Consider the following 15,007-nt stretch of genomic DNA (forward strand, 5'->3'; position numbering starts at 1 on the left):
GCGACGCTGCCCGCGGGCCCTGGGCCCCAACCCCTGACCCGGCGAGGCAGGGCCGGTAGTGCCTTATGCTGCCCGGGGGATCTGGGCCTTGGATCCGTGACCTGGCGGAGTAGCAAAGCAGAGGAGAAGGGAGAGAGCCCAGGTGGCAGAGAAGGGAGGAAGCTGAGGGCTAAGCGGCGAAGCGAGGGAGCGAGGCAGCGGAGAAGGGGGAGAAGCGGTCTCAGGAAGCCCTATTCTTGCAGGAATAGGCCCAAGGAAGCCCTATTCTTGCAGGAATCTGTAACTGGCATGTTTCACTTATATGTTTAAGTAAGCTTGTGAAACCTAACTCTTCCTTTTGTCTTTAAATAGCTGGATAGAACTTACACTGGCTTGCAGACTCTTGGAGCAGAGACGGTAGGTTTTTTCCCCTATAGCATTATTTGGGAACAAATAGACTGAAAATTGATCTTCATTTTTAGTTAGAAAAAAACTGAGTGCTAAATTTAGAAAAATTTTATATCCCCCTCATTTATTTTTTAGTGTGAAAAAAAATACACATAAAATTTACTATTTTTAAGTATACATTTAAGTATTATTACATATACTCACATTTTGTGCAGTGATTGCTATCACCCTTTTGGAAAACTGAAACTGTAACAATTTACAATAATTCTCTATTCTCCTCTGCCTCTAGCTCCTGGCACTCACCCTTCTACTTTCTCTCTCTCTGAATTTGACTACACTAGATGCAATATAAGTGGTATTGTACAGTGTGTTTTTTTTTTGTAACTGGCATGTTTCACTTAGCATAATGTTTTCAAGATTTATCCACATGGTAGATGTGTCCGAATTTCCTTCCCAAAAAGGCTGAATAATGTTTCATTATATGTATACACTACATTGTGTTTATCCATTTATCTATCTGTGAACACTTGAGTTGCTTACATCTTTTGGCTATTGTGAATACTAAGAACGTGGGTCTGTTTGTTCTAGTCCCTGCTTTTAATTCTTTTGGGTAGATACCCAGAAGTCAGATTGCTGGATGATACTGTAATTCTTTTTTTAATTTTTTGAGGACCTGCCATGCTGTTTTCCCTAATAGCAGCACCATTTTATATTTCTACCAACAGTGCATAAGGGTTCCAATTCTCTAGCACTTGTTGTTTTATGTCTTTTTTATAGTAACCAGGTATTTCATTGTGGGTTTGGTTTATATTTCCCTAATGGTAATTGATGTTGAGCATCTTTTCATGTGCTTATTGGCCATTTGTTTATCTTCTTTTGAGAAATGTCTTCAAATCCTTTACCCATTTTTGAATCGGATTGTTTGGTTTTTTGTTGTTGAGTTTTAGGAGTTCTCTCTATATTCTTGGTATTAGTCTCTTGTTAGATATATGAAATATAAATATTTTCTCCCATTATGTGGCTGATCTTTACATTCTTTTTTTTTTAATTTTTCATTCTTGATTATGTCCTTTGATGCACAAAAGTTTTTAGTTTTGACATAGTTCAATTTATGTTTTTTTCTTTTGTTACATGTTTTTTTGTGTCATATCCAAGAAATCATTGTCAAAGCCAATGTCACGAAGCTTCGCCCCTATGTTTTCTTCTAAGATTTTTATTGTTTTAGGTCTTTGATCCATTTTGAATTAATTTTTGTATATAGTGTAAGGTAAAGATCCACATTCATTCTAATGCATGTGGGTATCCAATTTTCTCAGCACCATTTTGTGAAAGACTGTCCTTTTCACATTGAATGGTCTTGGCATCCTTGTCAAAAATAATTTGACCATACATGTGAGGGTGTATTCTATTCCAATGGTCTATGTCTTTCTTTATGCCAGTACTACACTGTTTTAATTAATATAGCTTTGTAATTATAAGTTTTGAAATCTGGAAGTATGAGACTCCAACTTCACTTTTTTTCTTTTTACCACCTCCCCCCCACCTTTTTTTTGGAATTTATGATATATCAGCAGTAGTCATTATAATTATAATTAGCTATTTATAGTTTGTGTTATATTAGAAGATATTTTTTGAGCACAGAGTATATGCGAGGCACCGGTCTAGGTAGTGGGGATACAGATTTCTGCGCAAGATAGCCATTGTTCTCAAGTATTCTTGGTTGTGTTGAAAACTGGCAGATGGTATACAGTAAGCATAAAAGCAGATAAGGTTTCATTTACAAATAAGTGCAATAAAGAAGAGAGTAGCTGGGGGACAAGAGAGTTGCTTTAGCTAGGTTGGTTAGGGAGGTCTGAGAAGACGACATTGGATTGAGACCTATTGGTGAGAATGAGGCAGACATGCAAAAATTTGGAGGAAGAGTGTTCTAAGGCATTGAAACAACAAATGGAAAGACCTCAGTTTTATGATTAGTATTACTAATTATCTATTAAACCAGAATAGGTTATATTCTGGGATAAAATCCTTCAGTTCTTGAGATGGAAATTGCCTTTGAAGTATGATTAGAAATAATTTGTCACATCTCCTAGAGTACCGTGTTCTTAGAAGGTTTGAGACTTTCTGGGACACTGATGATGAATTCATGAGCCCAATTATTGCCCGATTTTGTAGGTAGTGGATGTTGAGCTCCATCGGCATTCTCTTGGAGAAGACTCCATTTACCCTCAGTCCTCCGAGTCAGACATCTCTGATGCCCCACCGTCTTTGCCTTTGACCATTCCAGCCCCAGTGAAAGCTTCCTCACCAATAAAGCAGTCACATGAGGCAGTACCTGATACCTCTGTGGAGAAAGGTAATATATTTTTTCTTGTACATTCATGTATTTTTCCTTATATGGAGGAGTCATCCTGGGGCATTTATTTTTCTCATTTACATGATATGATAGTGAACTGCTGCCTTCAGAGACTGAGAAAAAGGAAATTTTCCATAAGTAGGCATGTTGCCTCTACTACCCAGTATTATTAAAATACCAAAATGCTTATTACTCTTCTCAGAAAATATTTTTCATTAAGTTCTAACATTTTGTAGAATACAAAACTCACTAAAAAGCATTAAATTTTTAAAATAGAAATTACTTTATTTTTATGGTTATATTGCTATTTTTGTAGATTCAACAAAAAGCTCTATGTTTCTCTATAGGACATACTTGAATAAATCAGTGTTGCAAACTAGACCATGCCACAAATTTTTTTTTTTTTTTTATTGATTTTAGAGAGGAAGGGAGAGGGAGAGAGAGATAGAAACATCAATGATGAGTGAGAATCATTGATTGGCTGCCTCCTGCACACCCCCTACTGGGGATCGTGCCCGCAACCCAGGCATGTGCCCTTGGCTGGAATCGAACCTGGGACCCTTTAGTCTGCAGGCTGACGCTCTATCTACTGAGCCAAACCAGTTAGGGCCACAAATCTTCTTTAAGTATGACAAATTGTTTATTAAGGAATAGATACCATTCTTCCCACATGATAAAATAGAGCCAAACATCAAAGTAATAATAGTGAATTGGAAAAATCAAATAATAAACTTATATGTGCAATAGGGAAGGGGACTTGAACACAGTCTCAATTATAGCTGAGCAGGGAGAAACAAAACCTCTTCCACTGTGAGATACACTGATGATAAATAAGGTGACCCTGCCTCCTCCTCCTCACCAAAGTAAATGAATTCATTAACATTTCCTGTAACTGGATGATTCCCTAACAAAACATTAGTTCTGATTTTGCAGTATCAATGTTGAATTTTACAGCACAAACTTTATAAAACCATTCTCTCTGTTAAATGCTTTTGTCTCTTGAGACTTCCTTTTACTACAGGTAACTCAGAGAAAAGTAAGGCTTGTCGAACGAAGTTCAAGAGGTTGGGGCGTATCATAAAACTGAATTTCTGCTTTAGTTTGGGTTTGTAGATGTGTCTCACTGGAGGAGAATGTGGGTATTTTAACATCCATATTAGAGAAAAGATAGGCATTAAAAGTATGACAAAGATAATTTCCCTGTTTTTACCTTAAGGCTTTTCAGTCCAACTTAGGGAACTCTTATCATAATTAAAATCAAGCAGATAAATAAAGTTGCATTTTTGAATTGCATCAGTCTTTTTCATTAATGGAAAAACTACTTCTCATTGGCTCAATAAGGGGAAACTGTAAATAGCCATCCTAGAACAGCCCTGTGATGTGATTATGTCCAGCATCATCAATATCATGGAGCATAGATATATATTTTTTAATTTAATTTTTCCCATCACCACTTATTCCCTCTATGCCCTCTTCCACCTCCACCTCCCCCCCTTACCCCCTGCAGTCACCACACTGTTGTCCATGTCCATGAGTTTTCATGGATCATAGATCTTAATGTTTCTTTCCAGCCTGTCCTTGCACTCAATCCCTTTTATTAAATTGCAACTAATTCATTGAGTTACAATTCTTGCATGTAGTAGATATTAATTAAAATACCATGTATTTTAAGCCATTTTATGATTATATGTAGTAAATACAGAAATATATTGAATTTTGTTAGTTCTTCAGGTGGAAGAAAATTGTATTTTTTTTCTGAGTTAAAAACCATTAAATTTTTATTTCTTGATGATTATAGTTTCTTGTAATTCTGGTCTGGTTCCCAATTATGTGAACAAGAAACTTAAATAATAAATATCTAATCTTATTTAAAATATAAGATTCATCGTCAATAAATGTTTAAGTATTAAGTATTCACTTATATAACTTATGTACAAGAAATAAAATTGACTCTAAATGGTATTAGTTTGTCTCTTAGCCTGCATTTTAATATGATGTTAATATTTTCATTCTTTTGTTCCTCTTTAAATTTCAATTACATCTTCTTTATGGGCATTTTATAAGACAGGACATCATTAGATTAAGTGAATCCTTTTGAGTTTTTCCTCCTCTCTAATTTAAACAGGTTTCAATTTGTAAAAAAAAAAAAAATAGAACAAAATGAACTTGTGTACTGTTTATAGTTAATATGTTTTCTAATTTTTTAAAGAAACTTTTTAACAAAATATGATTCTAGGCATATTCACATTTGTTAAAAAACAAGACAACAAGCTCCAAATGTGGTCACCTATGCCACGCTCACATCACCAAATTCAAGCTTATAGTTTCAGCCTCTTCCAGAAATGAATGTTAAATCAGTCAATCAGGAATCCCCTAGTCAGCACTAGATGGGTAATTGGCCTGATAGACCCCTGCTGTCCCCTAAGAAAGGTGACCTTACCACAGCCGATCTGCTTTTTGCTCAATAACTTCCTTGCTCCTGGTCCCTTCTGCCTCTAAAAGTCCTTCATTTTGTACAGCTCCTGAGAGCTGCTTTTTCTCTGCTACATTGGATGCTGCTTGATTCATGCATCATTGAATAAAGCCAATTAAAGCTTTAAAATTTACTCAGTTGATGCCCTAGCTAGCGGGTTTGGCTCAATGGATAGAGCCTCGGCCTGCGGACTGAAGGGTTCCAGGTTCGATTCCAGCCAAGGGCACATGCCTGGGTTGCGGGCTCGGTCCCCAGTGGGGGGCGTGCAGGAGACGGCCAATCAATGATTCTCTCTCATCATTGATGTTTCTATATCTCTCTTCCTCTCCCTTCCTCTCTGAAATCAATAAAAAGTATTTTTTTTTAAATGTACTCAGTTGAAATTTACTTACTTATTTTTTTTTTTATTTTATTTCCCTTGAATGGAATCGAATCCAGGACCCTCCAGTCCACAGGCTGATGCTCTATCCACTGAGCCAAACCAGCTAGGGCTGAAATTTATTTTTTTAACACACTTCACCCAAAAATGTATAAAGGGATAATAAATACTGTGGATTGTATTTACTGTACTACTAGTAAATGGCTTAAATGATTGTTGAAATGATAAGGGATTTTTATTGTTTCATTCTTTTCCCACAGTGGTAAGATTTTATTATTGCAAAGAGATTAACGACTTAATCATTTGCCTGTTTCATTTCAAGCAGGATTACCAGCCAATACTGAAACTGAGAGGCATACTACATTTTATTCTTTGCCATCTTCATTGGAACGAACACCCACCAAAATGACAACATCCCAGAAAGTTATGTTTTGTTCTCATGGCAATTCAGCTTTTCAGCCAATAGCATCAAGCTGCAAAATTGTGCCACAGAGCCAGGTTCCTAATCCCGAGTCACCTGGGAAATCCTTCCAGCCCATCACCATGAGCTGCAAGATCGTCTCAGGTATACAGAGGATGTGTGCGAAGTTGATGTGTGTAAAGTTATTGGAATGACAAAACAAAATACTGTGGCTTAAAAATTTTTTTTTTAGTTCTTCTAAGCATGGTTTTTGTTTATTTAACAAGTGAGCTAGTCACTTTTGATTAGCAGAACAAAGGTGTCAGGAAGCAAAAACAAAAGTCATCTATGTGGAAACAATTTTTGAATGAAGCAAGAAATGAAATTCAGAGAGATCAAATTTTCATCTAGAATCAGCACAGGTAAAATGTTTGCTAGGATTGTGGTTGAACTTAAAGTAGGAATTATGGTTTGCGATTATATATGGAAACCAGAGCAATTAGTAATAGAACAAGTGTAGAGGCCTTTTAGTTTGGAGTTGAAATATCTTTTATACTCTAACCACATGAGAAAAATTACTCATTTCAGTTATTATCAGGAAGGTTGAATTTCCATTGCCTTACAACAATTTCACATTTATATTAGGTAAACTTTTAGTAGGACTATACTTGATGTTTTTGGCCAAACCACCTCAGGAAAGACTGAAAGAGAGTCTGTAAAAGTATTTAGGCACTGGGAGGTTTCTATATAATACTTAAATGAAGGGGAAGGAGGGATTCTTTGTTGTTAAAAACAGAAAACTAAGCAGTAATATGATCCAAGTCTTTGAAGTTTATGAGAAGTAAAGCATGTATAATTTTATCTACCAATTAGAAGCACTTTGGAACTTGCTGCTTCAGAGGTAGATGTTGAATGTATAAATTGGTTTGAAGTTTAGAGAAATTGAGGGATGACAAATTCGATCACTAGAAGACAATAAGAGGACGTTTAATGGCACATTGGTACCCTTAGAGCATATTCTGTGGGAACATGAATCTCTCTGGATTGTGGCTGTGACATAGTATTGACAGAGACTTTGGTTTTGGGTGGGTGAGTTTCTTATTTTCCTATTGGAAATTAATCCCAAATCAAGACTCCTGGTTCCTAAATCCAATTTATCGCTTACAAATTTCCTCCCTAATTTTAAAGTCTTCAAATACAACCTGCCTAAGTTGTTAAGAGATTTATTATCTAGTGATTCAACAGTTTCACACTGTTATGTAAAGCACTGCTTTTTGAACTTTAATGTGCCTACAGGGGAACTTGTTAAAATACAGATTTATATTTGGTAGGTCTGGGTAGGACCTCAGAATTCGTTTCTGACAAGCTCCCAGATGATGCAGATGCTAATGTTGCTGGTCACCAGATAAGGCTGTAGAGGGTGAGACACACTAGTCCCTGGCCTTAGCTACGCCGAGGCCGCTGCTACTGCTGCTGCTCAGTCCCTGAAATCGACAGCCTCATTCACTTTTCCCAATTTGTCACCTTTGTCCTGGCAGCCCTGCCCTTCTTTCTGTCTTCCAGCATCTTCTTAGATGGGTTGAATATATCTATTTTGTTTAGTTTATTTTTTTTCTCTTTTTAATTAATAAAGGTTCCCCCATATCAACGCCAAGTCCATCACCATTGCCTCGAACCCCAACTTCCACTCCAGTCCATGTGAAGCAAGGCACTGTCAGCTCTGTTATTAGTAACCCTTATGTTATCATGGACAAGCCAGGGCAGGTTATTGGAGCCACCACTCCCACTACAGGTGTGTGTTTGATCAATATGTATGCGATCCAAAAGATTTGATCTTTTTTAAAGATGAAATCCTAGTGTCACTTAGTAGCCATGTAATAGGAAAATGAAATCTCCATCCATAAACAAGAGGAGGGAATATATAAGAGTAACACTAGTGCTGTTTTTCTGAGGAAGATTTACTCTTTTTGTAAAAGTTGTATTTTTAAAAATATATATCTTTATTGATTTCAGAGAGAGGAAGGGAGAGGGAGAGAAACATCAATGATGAGAGAGAATCATTGATCGGCTGACTCCTGCACAACCCCCACTGGGGATCAAGCTCTCATTGTGGGATTGTGCCCTGACCAGGAATCAAACCGTGACTTCCTGGTTCCTAGGTCGATGCTCAATCACTGAGCCACGCCAACCAGGCAAAAGCTGTATTTTTAAGAATTGACTTACATTTTCTCTTTAGTTTCTAAAGATTAAAAGTGAGCCGTAATTAATTTAAAAAGAGAGAGAGAGTTGATTTTATTTCATTTGGAAGACATTCTTTTTGGGCCTGCAAGCAATGTGGTTATTTCTAAATTAAGCTTTAGTTCAAGAATAACTTTGTGAGCAATATGTATTTCACCCCAGTCAAATAAAAAAGTCATCTTTACTTTTCTGTGAATAAGATAAATTTTGCATCTGGGAGGAAAATTGTACCCTACCATTATAAAAAGAAAACACTAATAGGAAGAATAAGACAGATTTGGATTCACCATGTTTATCATCATAATCTCATATAACTACAGACCGCTCTTCAGGTTTTTTTTAAGTACTTTCACTAACATTAGTTTAATTAAAGGCAATAAATAGAATATTTAAACACATGTTCCTAAGTGTAGACATTCTTGTAGTTTTTCACTCCTAATTAAGAGAAATGGTAAAAAGAGAAATGAAATAAGAGAGATGATTGTAAGGTAATGAAACCTTTCTTCCCCAAATATTTTATTTTAACACGTGAATGTGTGTTGGGCCATTTCAGGTAGGTTTTTGGAAAAGTTGGTTCCTTTAACAGTGGTTGTAATTGTGGAACTCCTTTAAAAAAATGCTACTTTCAGAAATTACCTAAGAGCCTTTTGAATATACTTAGGGATGCCAAGTAGGTGTGCTTTGAGGATACTTAGTTTTAGTAATCAGCCAAACGTCTTTACAGACAAATTTGGTAAATGGGTAGGTGACCAAATACCATTTTGGGTCTTGACTTTTTTTTTTTAAAATATATTTTTATTGATTTCAGAGAGGAAGGAAGGAGAGAGAGAAACATCAGTGATGAGAATCATTGATTGGCTGCTTCCCACACGCCTCACACTGGGGATCCAGCCCACAACCTAAGCATGTGCCCTGACCGGGAATCGAACTGTGACCTCTTGGTTCATAGGTCGCTGCTCAACCACTGAGCCACGTCAGCCGGGCTTGACTTATTTTTGACTGTAGATAATGTAAGTGATTTTCATCAGACCCTAAAGTCAGTTGTACAGATAGAGTATAAAATGTTTAATGTTGGCAGGATTTTCAAATAGGTATTCCTTCTAGTAAAACTACTTTGAAGGAGCTCAAATTCACTTGAATGAATACATTTTGGCTCATTGTTAAATAACCAATTCCATTATGTTATAGTATCTTTTTATCTTTTTATACAGTAAAACTACTTTACTTATTCTACACATTCTTACAAGCTTCTTGTCCCTTTTCAGATTGGTGAGGTGGTCACCTTTGTAGGATGAATCCTTAAGTGTTTCTTCTGTAACAGTTTCAAGGTTGTAGGATTTTCAACCCTTAAAGATGAAAACTAAATAGTGAGGAAAAGGGAAGGGTGGTGGAAAATGCTTTAAAGTTCCATTTTGCAAATTTTATTTTGTTTATACTTAACTTTTAAATCTGCCTTGCTTACAGGAAGTCCTACAAACAAGCTCTCTACTGCCTCTCAAGCCTCCCAAGGAACAGGTTCCCCTATTCCTAAAATTCATGGAAGTAGTTTTGTAACATCTACTGTCAAGGTAACCTTCTATTACATTATTGTACTTCGCTAGTTTTAAAGATAGTGTGTTTGAGTTCAACAGTAATTTGTTAATTGATATTTGCAAACTTCATAAAGTAAAACCTTCAGGCTAGTAAGTATCTTGAAGATCATCTTACTCCAGACTTCTGTACCTTTCCTTGATCTTTTCCTTATGTAGAAAGTTTCTCAACACTCTGTTAATTGGTTACCCAGTATCTATTTGAAAACTTACTATGGTGAGGCAGCCTGTTTTTTGGGTGGAAGGGGGCAGCTTTGTTATAAATTTTTCCTTATAAAAATATTCATCTGGCAAAACATCTTTTTTTCCTATATTTGCACCAGCAAGAAGTAAATATATTTTCTTTTCCACATGTCAGCCATTTAGTTACTTGAAAATAATTCCTCTTTCCAAAATTTATTCTTTTATTTTTCAGGGAATAAGTCCTTTGAAATTTGGAATTCCAAATGTTATCTGACTTATTCAGATCAAAGTGCTAGCTATCTGTTCACTGTTTGGCAAAGACAATTCTTGCTGTTTGGTTAGTTATTCAACTTATTTGTCATTGTCATGGCTGTCTTAAGGCTAGAGTTTTTGAGGTATAAACTCCTGTGTGAGCATTGCCAAGAATTCAAAGATCATCTCTTACATGACTAAGTGTAAGAATTTAATGGTGATGATATTGAATAGTTTCCTGGTCCAGGGCAAGGTTTTTCTCTAAATTCAGTGTAATGTGTGAGCACTGTGTTTATACAAATGTCTGAATTGTAATAATTTTGTTTCTTGCCCCTAACATTTATTTATGACAAATTGACTCTGAGATTTGCATTTTGCATTTGAGAATTGGAGACAAATGACAGTATTTTAAATGTTGACTTTTGCTGTCTTTACAGTTGCTATTTGTTCAACTTCTTTTTGTTGTTTTGTTTTTTAAATGTTTATTGAAAAATTTCCATGTCCTGGGTATTTATTCTGAGTACAGACAACAAGTCAAGTTGTGAGTATTATAAAAAGGATATGCTGAAGCACTGACTGCTGTTTCATTCATTTATTTAGTGCCTAGGCTCTAGGGATAGAAAAGAAATAAAACATAGTGCCTGTCCTTTACTAGCTTACCATTTGGCAGGAGACTAGACCCAGAATCCAGTGAGTTGACCAAATGTGAGAGGTAGTATGATAGGCATCTTCTAGCACACAGTGGGGCACAGATGAGTAGCTTCCCGCCAAGTTACTAGTCTTGCCTTGCATTTGGTTTCCTTTTTAAATATATTTTTATTGATTTCAGAGAGGAAGGGAGAGGGAGAAAGAGAGAGAAACATCAGTGATGAGAGGGTATCATTGATCGGCTGCCTCCTGCATGCCCCTCACTGGGGATTGAGCCCTCAACCCGGGCATGTGCCCTGACCGGGATTCGAACCGTGACCTCCTGGTTTATAGGTCTATGCTCAACCACTGAGCCACACCAGCCGGGCGCATGTGGTTTCTAAAATAATATTAAAATGCAGGTGTTGAGGCTTAGAAGACCCCAAAGAGTTTTGGGCTTTTTGTTTTGGTTTGGTTTTTAGTTGTTTATCGTGCTAGAGAATGTTACAGATTTGTATTAAATATGACTATAAAGTACCTAAAGTCACTCATTTTATCTTAATTGTACAATATGTATTTTTACATTCACAGCAGGAGGATTCTTTGTTTGCATCTATGCCGCCTCTTTGCCCAATTGGGAGTCACCCTAAGGTTCAAAGCCCCAAACCTATAACTGGAGGACTTGGAGCTTTCACAAAAGTGAGTATTTTTTCAGGGATCATCCTGCAAGTCAGTATGGTCTTACATAGTCTTTTTTGTGGCATGTTGGAGTTGGTTGACACTACCTCACAACATGTAACTTTTTAATCAGCCTCAGTTCTAAAACCAGATCTTATTTTGGAGACATGCTTCCGTTTATTCAGTGGTGTCCACAGGGCAGCCCTTAGAGCTCAGGGAGATGGCAACTTCAGGGAGCACGGTGTGTTTCTCTCTGCTGCCAGTGTGCTAGTATCTAAAACAAACGAGCAGGTTGAGTTTGCAGATACACAGGATCAAATCCAGATCCTGCTTTGTCCCTTTAGTAGCTGTTATGGGCTACCTTTAAGCCGTGGTTTTACTCTTCTGGTGGAGCCATTCTTTACAGACCAGGCTTCATTAATTTATTCATTCCTGTGAACAGAATAGATTCATATATTAGTAGCTCTTTTCTTGGGATGTTTATTCAGTATCATTATCATATTTGTTGCAAGGTAATCATCAAACAGGAACCTGGCGACGCCTCTCACGTGCCCACAACTGGAGCTGCCAGCCAGTCACCACTCCCGCAGTATGTGACTGTGAAGGGGGGTCACATGATAGCTGTGTCCCCTCAAAAACAGGTCATAGCTGCTGGAGAAGGGACTGCCCAGTCACCAAAGATTCAGCCCTCCAAGGTTTGTGTTGGGTAGGGATGGGGAGGTAACAAGTATGGCCATTCTTTGTCTAAATAATTGACAAGTGCTGAAAAGATACAGGGTGACAGGGTTGCTGATCCCAGAAGAGCCTGTAGATGAAAGCCCCACTGGAAAAGCAAGTTAGTCAACGTGCAGTCCATCTGCTCTTTAACCATTGACCAGGGCAGGGCATGTCTTATAGAGGGTTCTAGAACAGCCAGGCACAGGGCACAACGTCATCTCTGGCAGTGAGGGTGATTGACTTCCTGAGCACAGCTTTCCACAGGATTCAGTCTAAAGTGGGTAACCGACAGGACCAAGGTCTACTGTTGTACTTCATTATTTCTGATAGGAGAGTGCATAGTTTATACCTCTGATGTCCACGCTGTGTGATCTGTTTAATAATTCTTGGCTCTTTGGAGAGTTTCCTTTCTTTACAATATGGAAGTGTGGGGAATTATGTGTTGGGAGAACTGTAAAATTGCACATAGATTCATGTTTTATAGCTAATAAGTAACAGGATTTGAACCCAAGTCTGTTGACTCCAAGACTCCATATTCCAGAACTAATTAAAATTTGCAAGACATAACCTAAACATGCTTTTAGAACACCCAGAATTAAATTATCTCACTTTTAGGGCAGATATATTCTAAAGCTCTTGAGAATATTATGTGAAGTGTTTGCTTTTCAACTTGAGAGCCAGCCTGTCTAGGGAGAGTGAATTGTTTTAGAGGAATACTTTAAAGTAGAAAAAGGTTTTAGATATTTTGGTTAGACTACATAGCTACAGAGGGATCGAGATAAAAATTTATAGTGTTGCCCAGCCGGCGAAGCTCAGTGGTTGAGCATTGACCTATGAACCAGGAGGTCACACTTGGATTTCCAGTCACATGCCAGGGTTTCAGGCTCAATCCCCAGTGTGTGCCCTGCAGGAGGCAGACAATCAATGATTCTCCCTCATCATTGATGTTTCTATCTCTTACTCCCTCTCCATCTTGGAAATCAATAAAAATATATTTTTTAAAAAAAATTTATAGTGTTACATAAGTTTCTAAAATCTGTAAGAGTCTGTTACCTACTTTCCCAAACTTATCTGGTCATAAGAATCATCTGCTGATTTAAAAACATAAACGTGTAGGCCCCTATCTCAAACTTACTGAATCAGAATCTTCTTGGGGGCCCTGGGAATCTGGATTTTTAAAAAGCTCCCCTACTGACTCACGATTAGGCAAATTTAGGAACCACTGAGCTGCAGCATCAAATTTGACTTTGTGGCTTCTATAGCCCGAATCACTAAGACAGGTGCCTCAGTTGCATCCTAATCTCCCTCTATTGTTTGGTCAGGGACAAGCATTTTGTCAATGTTCTTAAGTGAGCAAATTATTGCCATGAGGACTTCCTACTCAGTTACTTCCTATATGTTCTTCAAAATCTATTTTACTTCACCTGGAGATGTATGGTATTACTGATTTAGGTTTTTGAATTAATACAGCATTTCTGTTTATGCTCAGGATAAGTTAGTGGATTTGCAAATCCACTTATCCAGTAATGCTCTACTGGCTTTTTTGTCACATTGCCACCTACCTAATGGCAATGACAACTGAGAGGGAGTGGATGGGTTTGTGCTAGAATGCCCCGAATAAAGTTTAAGGGCACCTGAAAAGAAAGCTACAGAAGAATGTGAAAGAACTGCAAAGGAGCAGTAGGAGCATGAGGAAAGACATCACATTTCATCCAGGAAATTTAAGTCATGCTTTGGACTCGAGATCAGGAGCTATCTGCAAGTACACCCTGGTTATTGCTGAAGTGCATTTGTAGAAACTACTGGAAAACAGAAGGGTGAACCAAATGGTGTTGTTTTACCTTCAATACAACTTCAGCACAATAAAAACATAGCACATCATATTCATGAGAGTAGAGAGAGGTACTGCTTTTGACATGCAAGGGGACAAGAATTAGTGGGTTCATGTGGGAGTTAAGCAGTATAGATAGTAAAAAAGCATATACAGAATCTTGCTGACTTGCAAAGGTCTGTAAAGGGCGCAGGAAAAGCAGAAATAGAAACATTGCATCAAAATGATCTATATAATAAAAGCCTAAGCGACCATTATGGCGGAACAACCAGAACAACCAGTCACTATGATGCACACTGACCACCAGGGGGCAGATGCTCGATGCAGGAGCTGCCCTCTGGTGGTCAGTGTGCTCCCACGGGGGAGCGCCACTCAGCCAGAAGCCTGGCTCATGGCTGGTGAGTGCAGCAGCTGTGGCAGCAGGAGCAACAAATTGAGCTAAGGAGCAACAAATTGAGCTGTAAAGAGCAGCGAGCAGGAGGGCAGTAAGGAGCAAGGGGTCCCAGACCTCCCCTCCCAACCCAGTGCACAAATATCATGCACCGGGCCTCTCATATATTTATAACAATACAGAACAAAGGGTGTCTGCCTTGTAAAACTAGAAGGAAATTAGGAATATAGAGAAGGTTTTAGGCCAAAATGTTGTATTGTTTAAAAAAAAAAAAAGGCAAAGCTAATTTGGGGTAATAGTGTGCTACTTAAGAGCCTTCCTTGTGGTGTCCATAGACAGCTATGTGTAGGATTCCCCCCAGTGGAATGCCAGACTTAACTCATTCTCGGTTATTTTATTTTATTTATTTATTTATTTTTTTAATTAAATCTTTATTGTTCAGATTATTACATTGGTTCCTCTTTTTTCCCCACCATAACTCCCCTCCACCCAGTTCCCACCCCACCCTC

At 37.8% G+C, this 15,007-nt stretch overlaps 1 protein-coding gene across 4 annotated transcripts in view; it reads left to right on the plus strand.

The window, feature by feature from the left end:
- YEATS2 (YEATS domain containing 2) overlaps positions 1–15,007 on the plus strand; it is an 87,935-nt gene that overhangs the window by 41,149 nt on the left and 31,779 nt on the right. For 3 of the 4 annotated variants that reach the window (XM_005872115.2, XM_014544498.1, XM_014544500.1), the window contains 7 exons: positions 352–396; positions 2,560–2,740; positions 5,915–6,157; positions 7,626–7,784; positions 9,695–9,798; positions 11,473–11,580; positions 12,072–12,254. In XM_005872115.2, coding sequence (XP_005872177.1) covers positions 352–396; positions 2,560–2,740; positions 5,915–6,157; positions 7,626–7,784; positions 9,695–9,798; positions 11,473–11,580; positions 12,072–12,254 — 1,023 coding nt within the window. The remainder of the gene's footprint in view (positions 1–351; positions 397–2,559; positions 2,741–5,914; positions 6,158–7,625; positions 7,785–9,694; positions 9,799–11,472; positions 11,581–12,071; positions 12,255–15,007) is intronic. The other variant, XM_014544499.1, reaches the window with a different exon arrangement.

The sequence above is a fragment of the Myotis brandtii genome, unplaced genomic scaffold, assembly GCF_000412655.1.
Source record: "Myotis brandtii unplaced genomic scaffold, ASM41265v1 scaffold368, whole genome shotgun sequence".
Taxonomy (NCBI): Eukaryota; Metazoa; Chordata; class Mammalia; order Chiroptera; family Vespertilionidae; genus Myotis; species Myotis brandtii.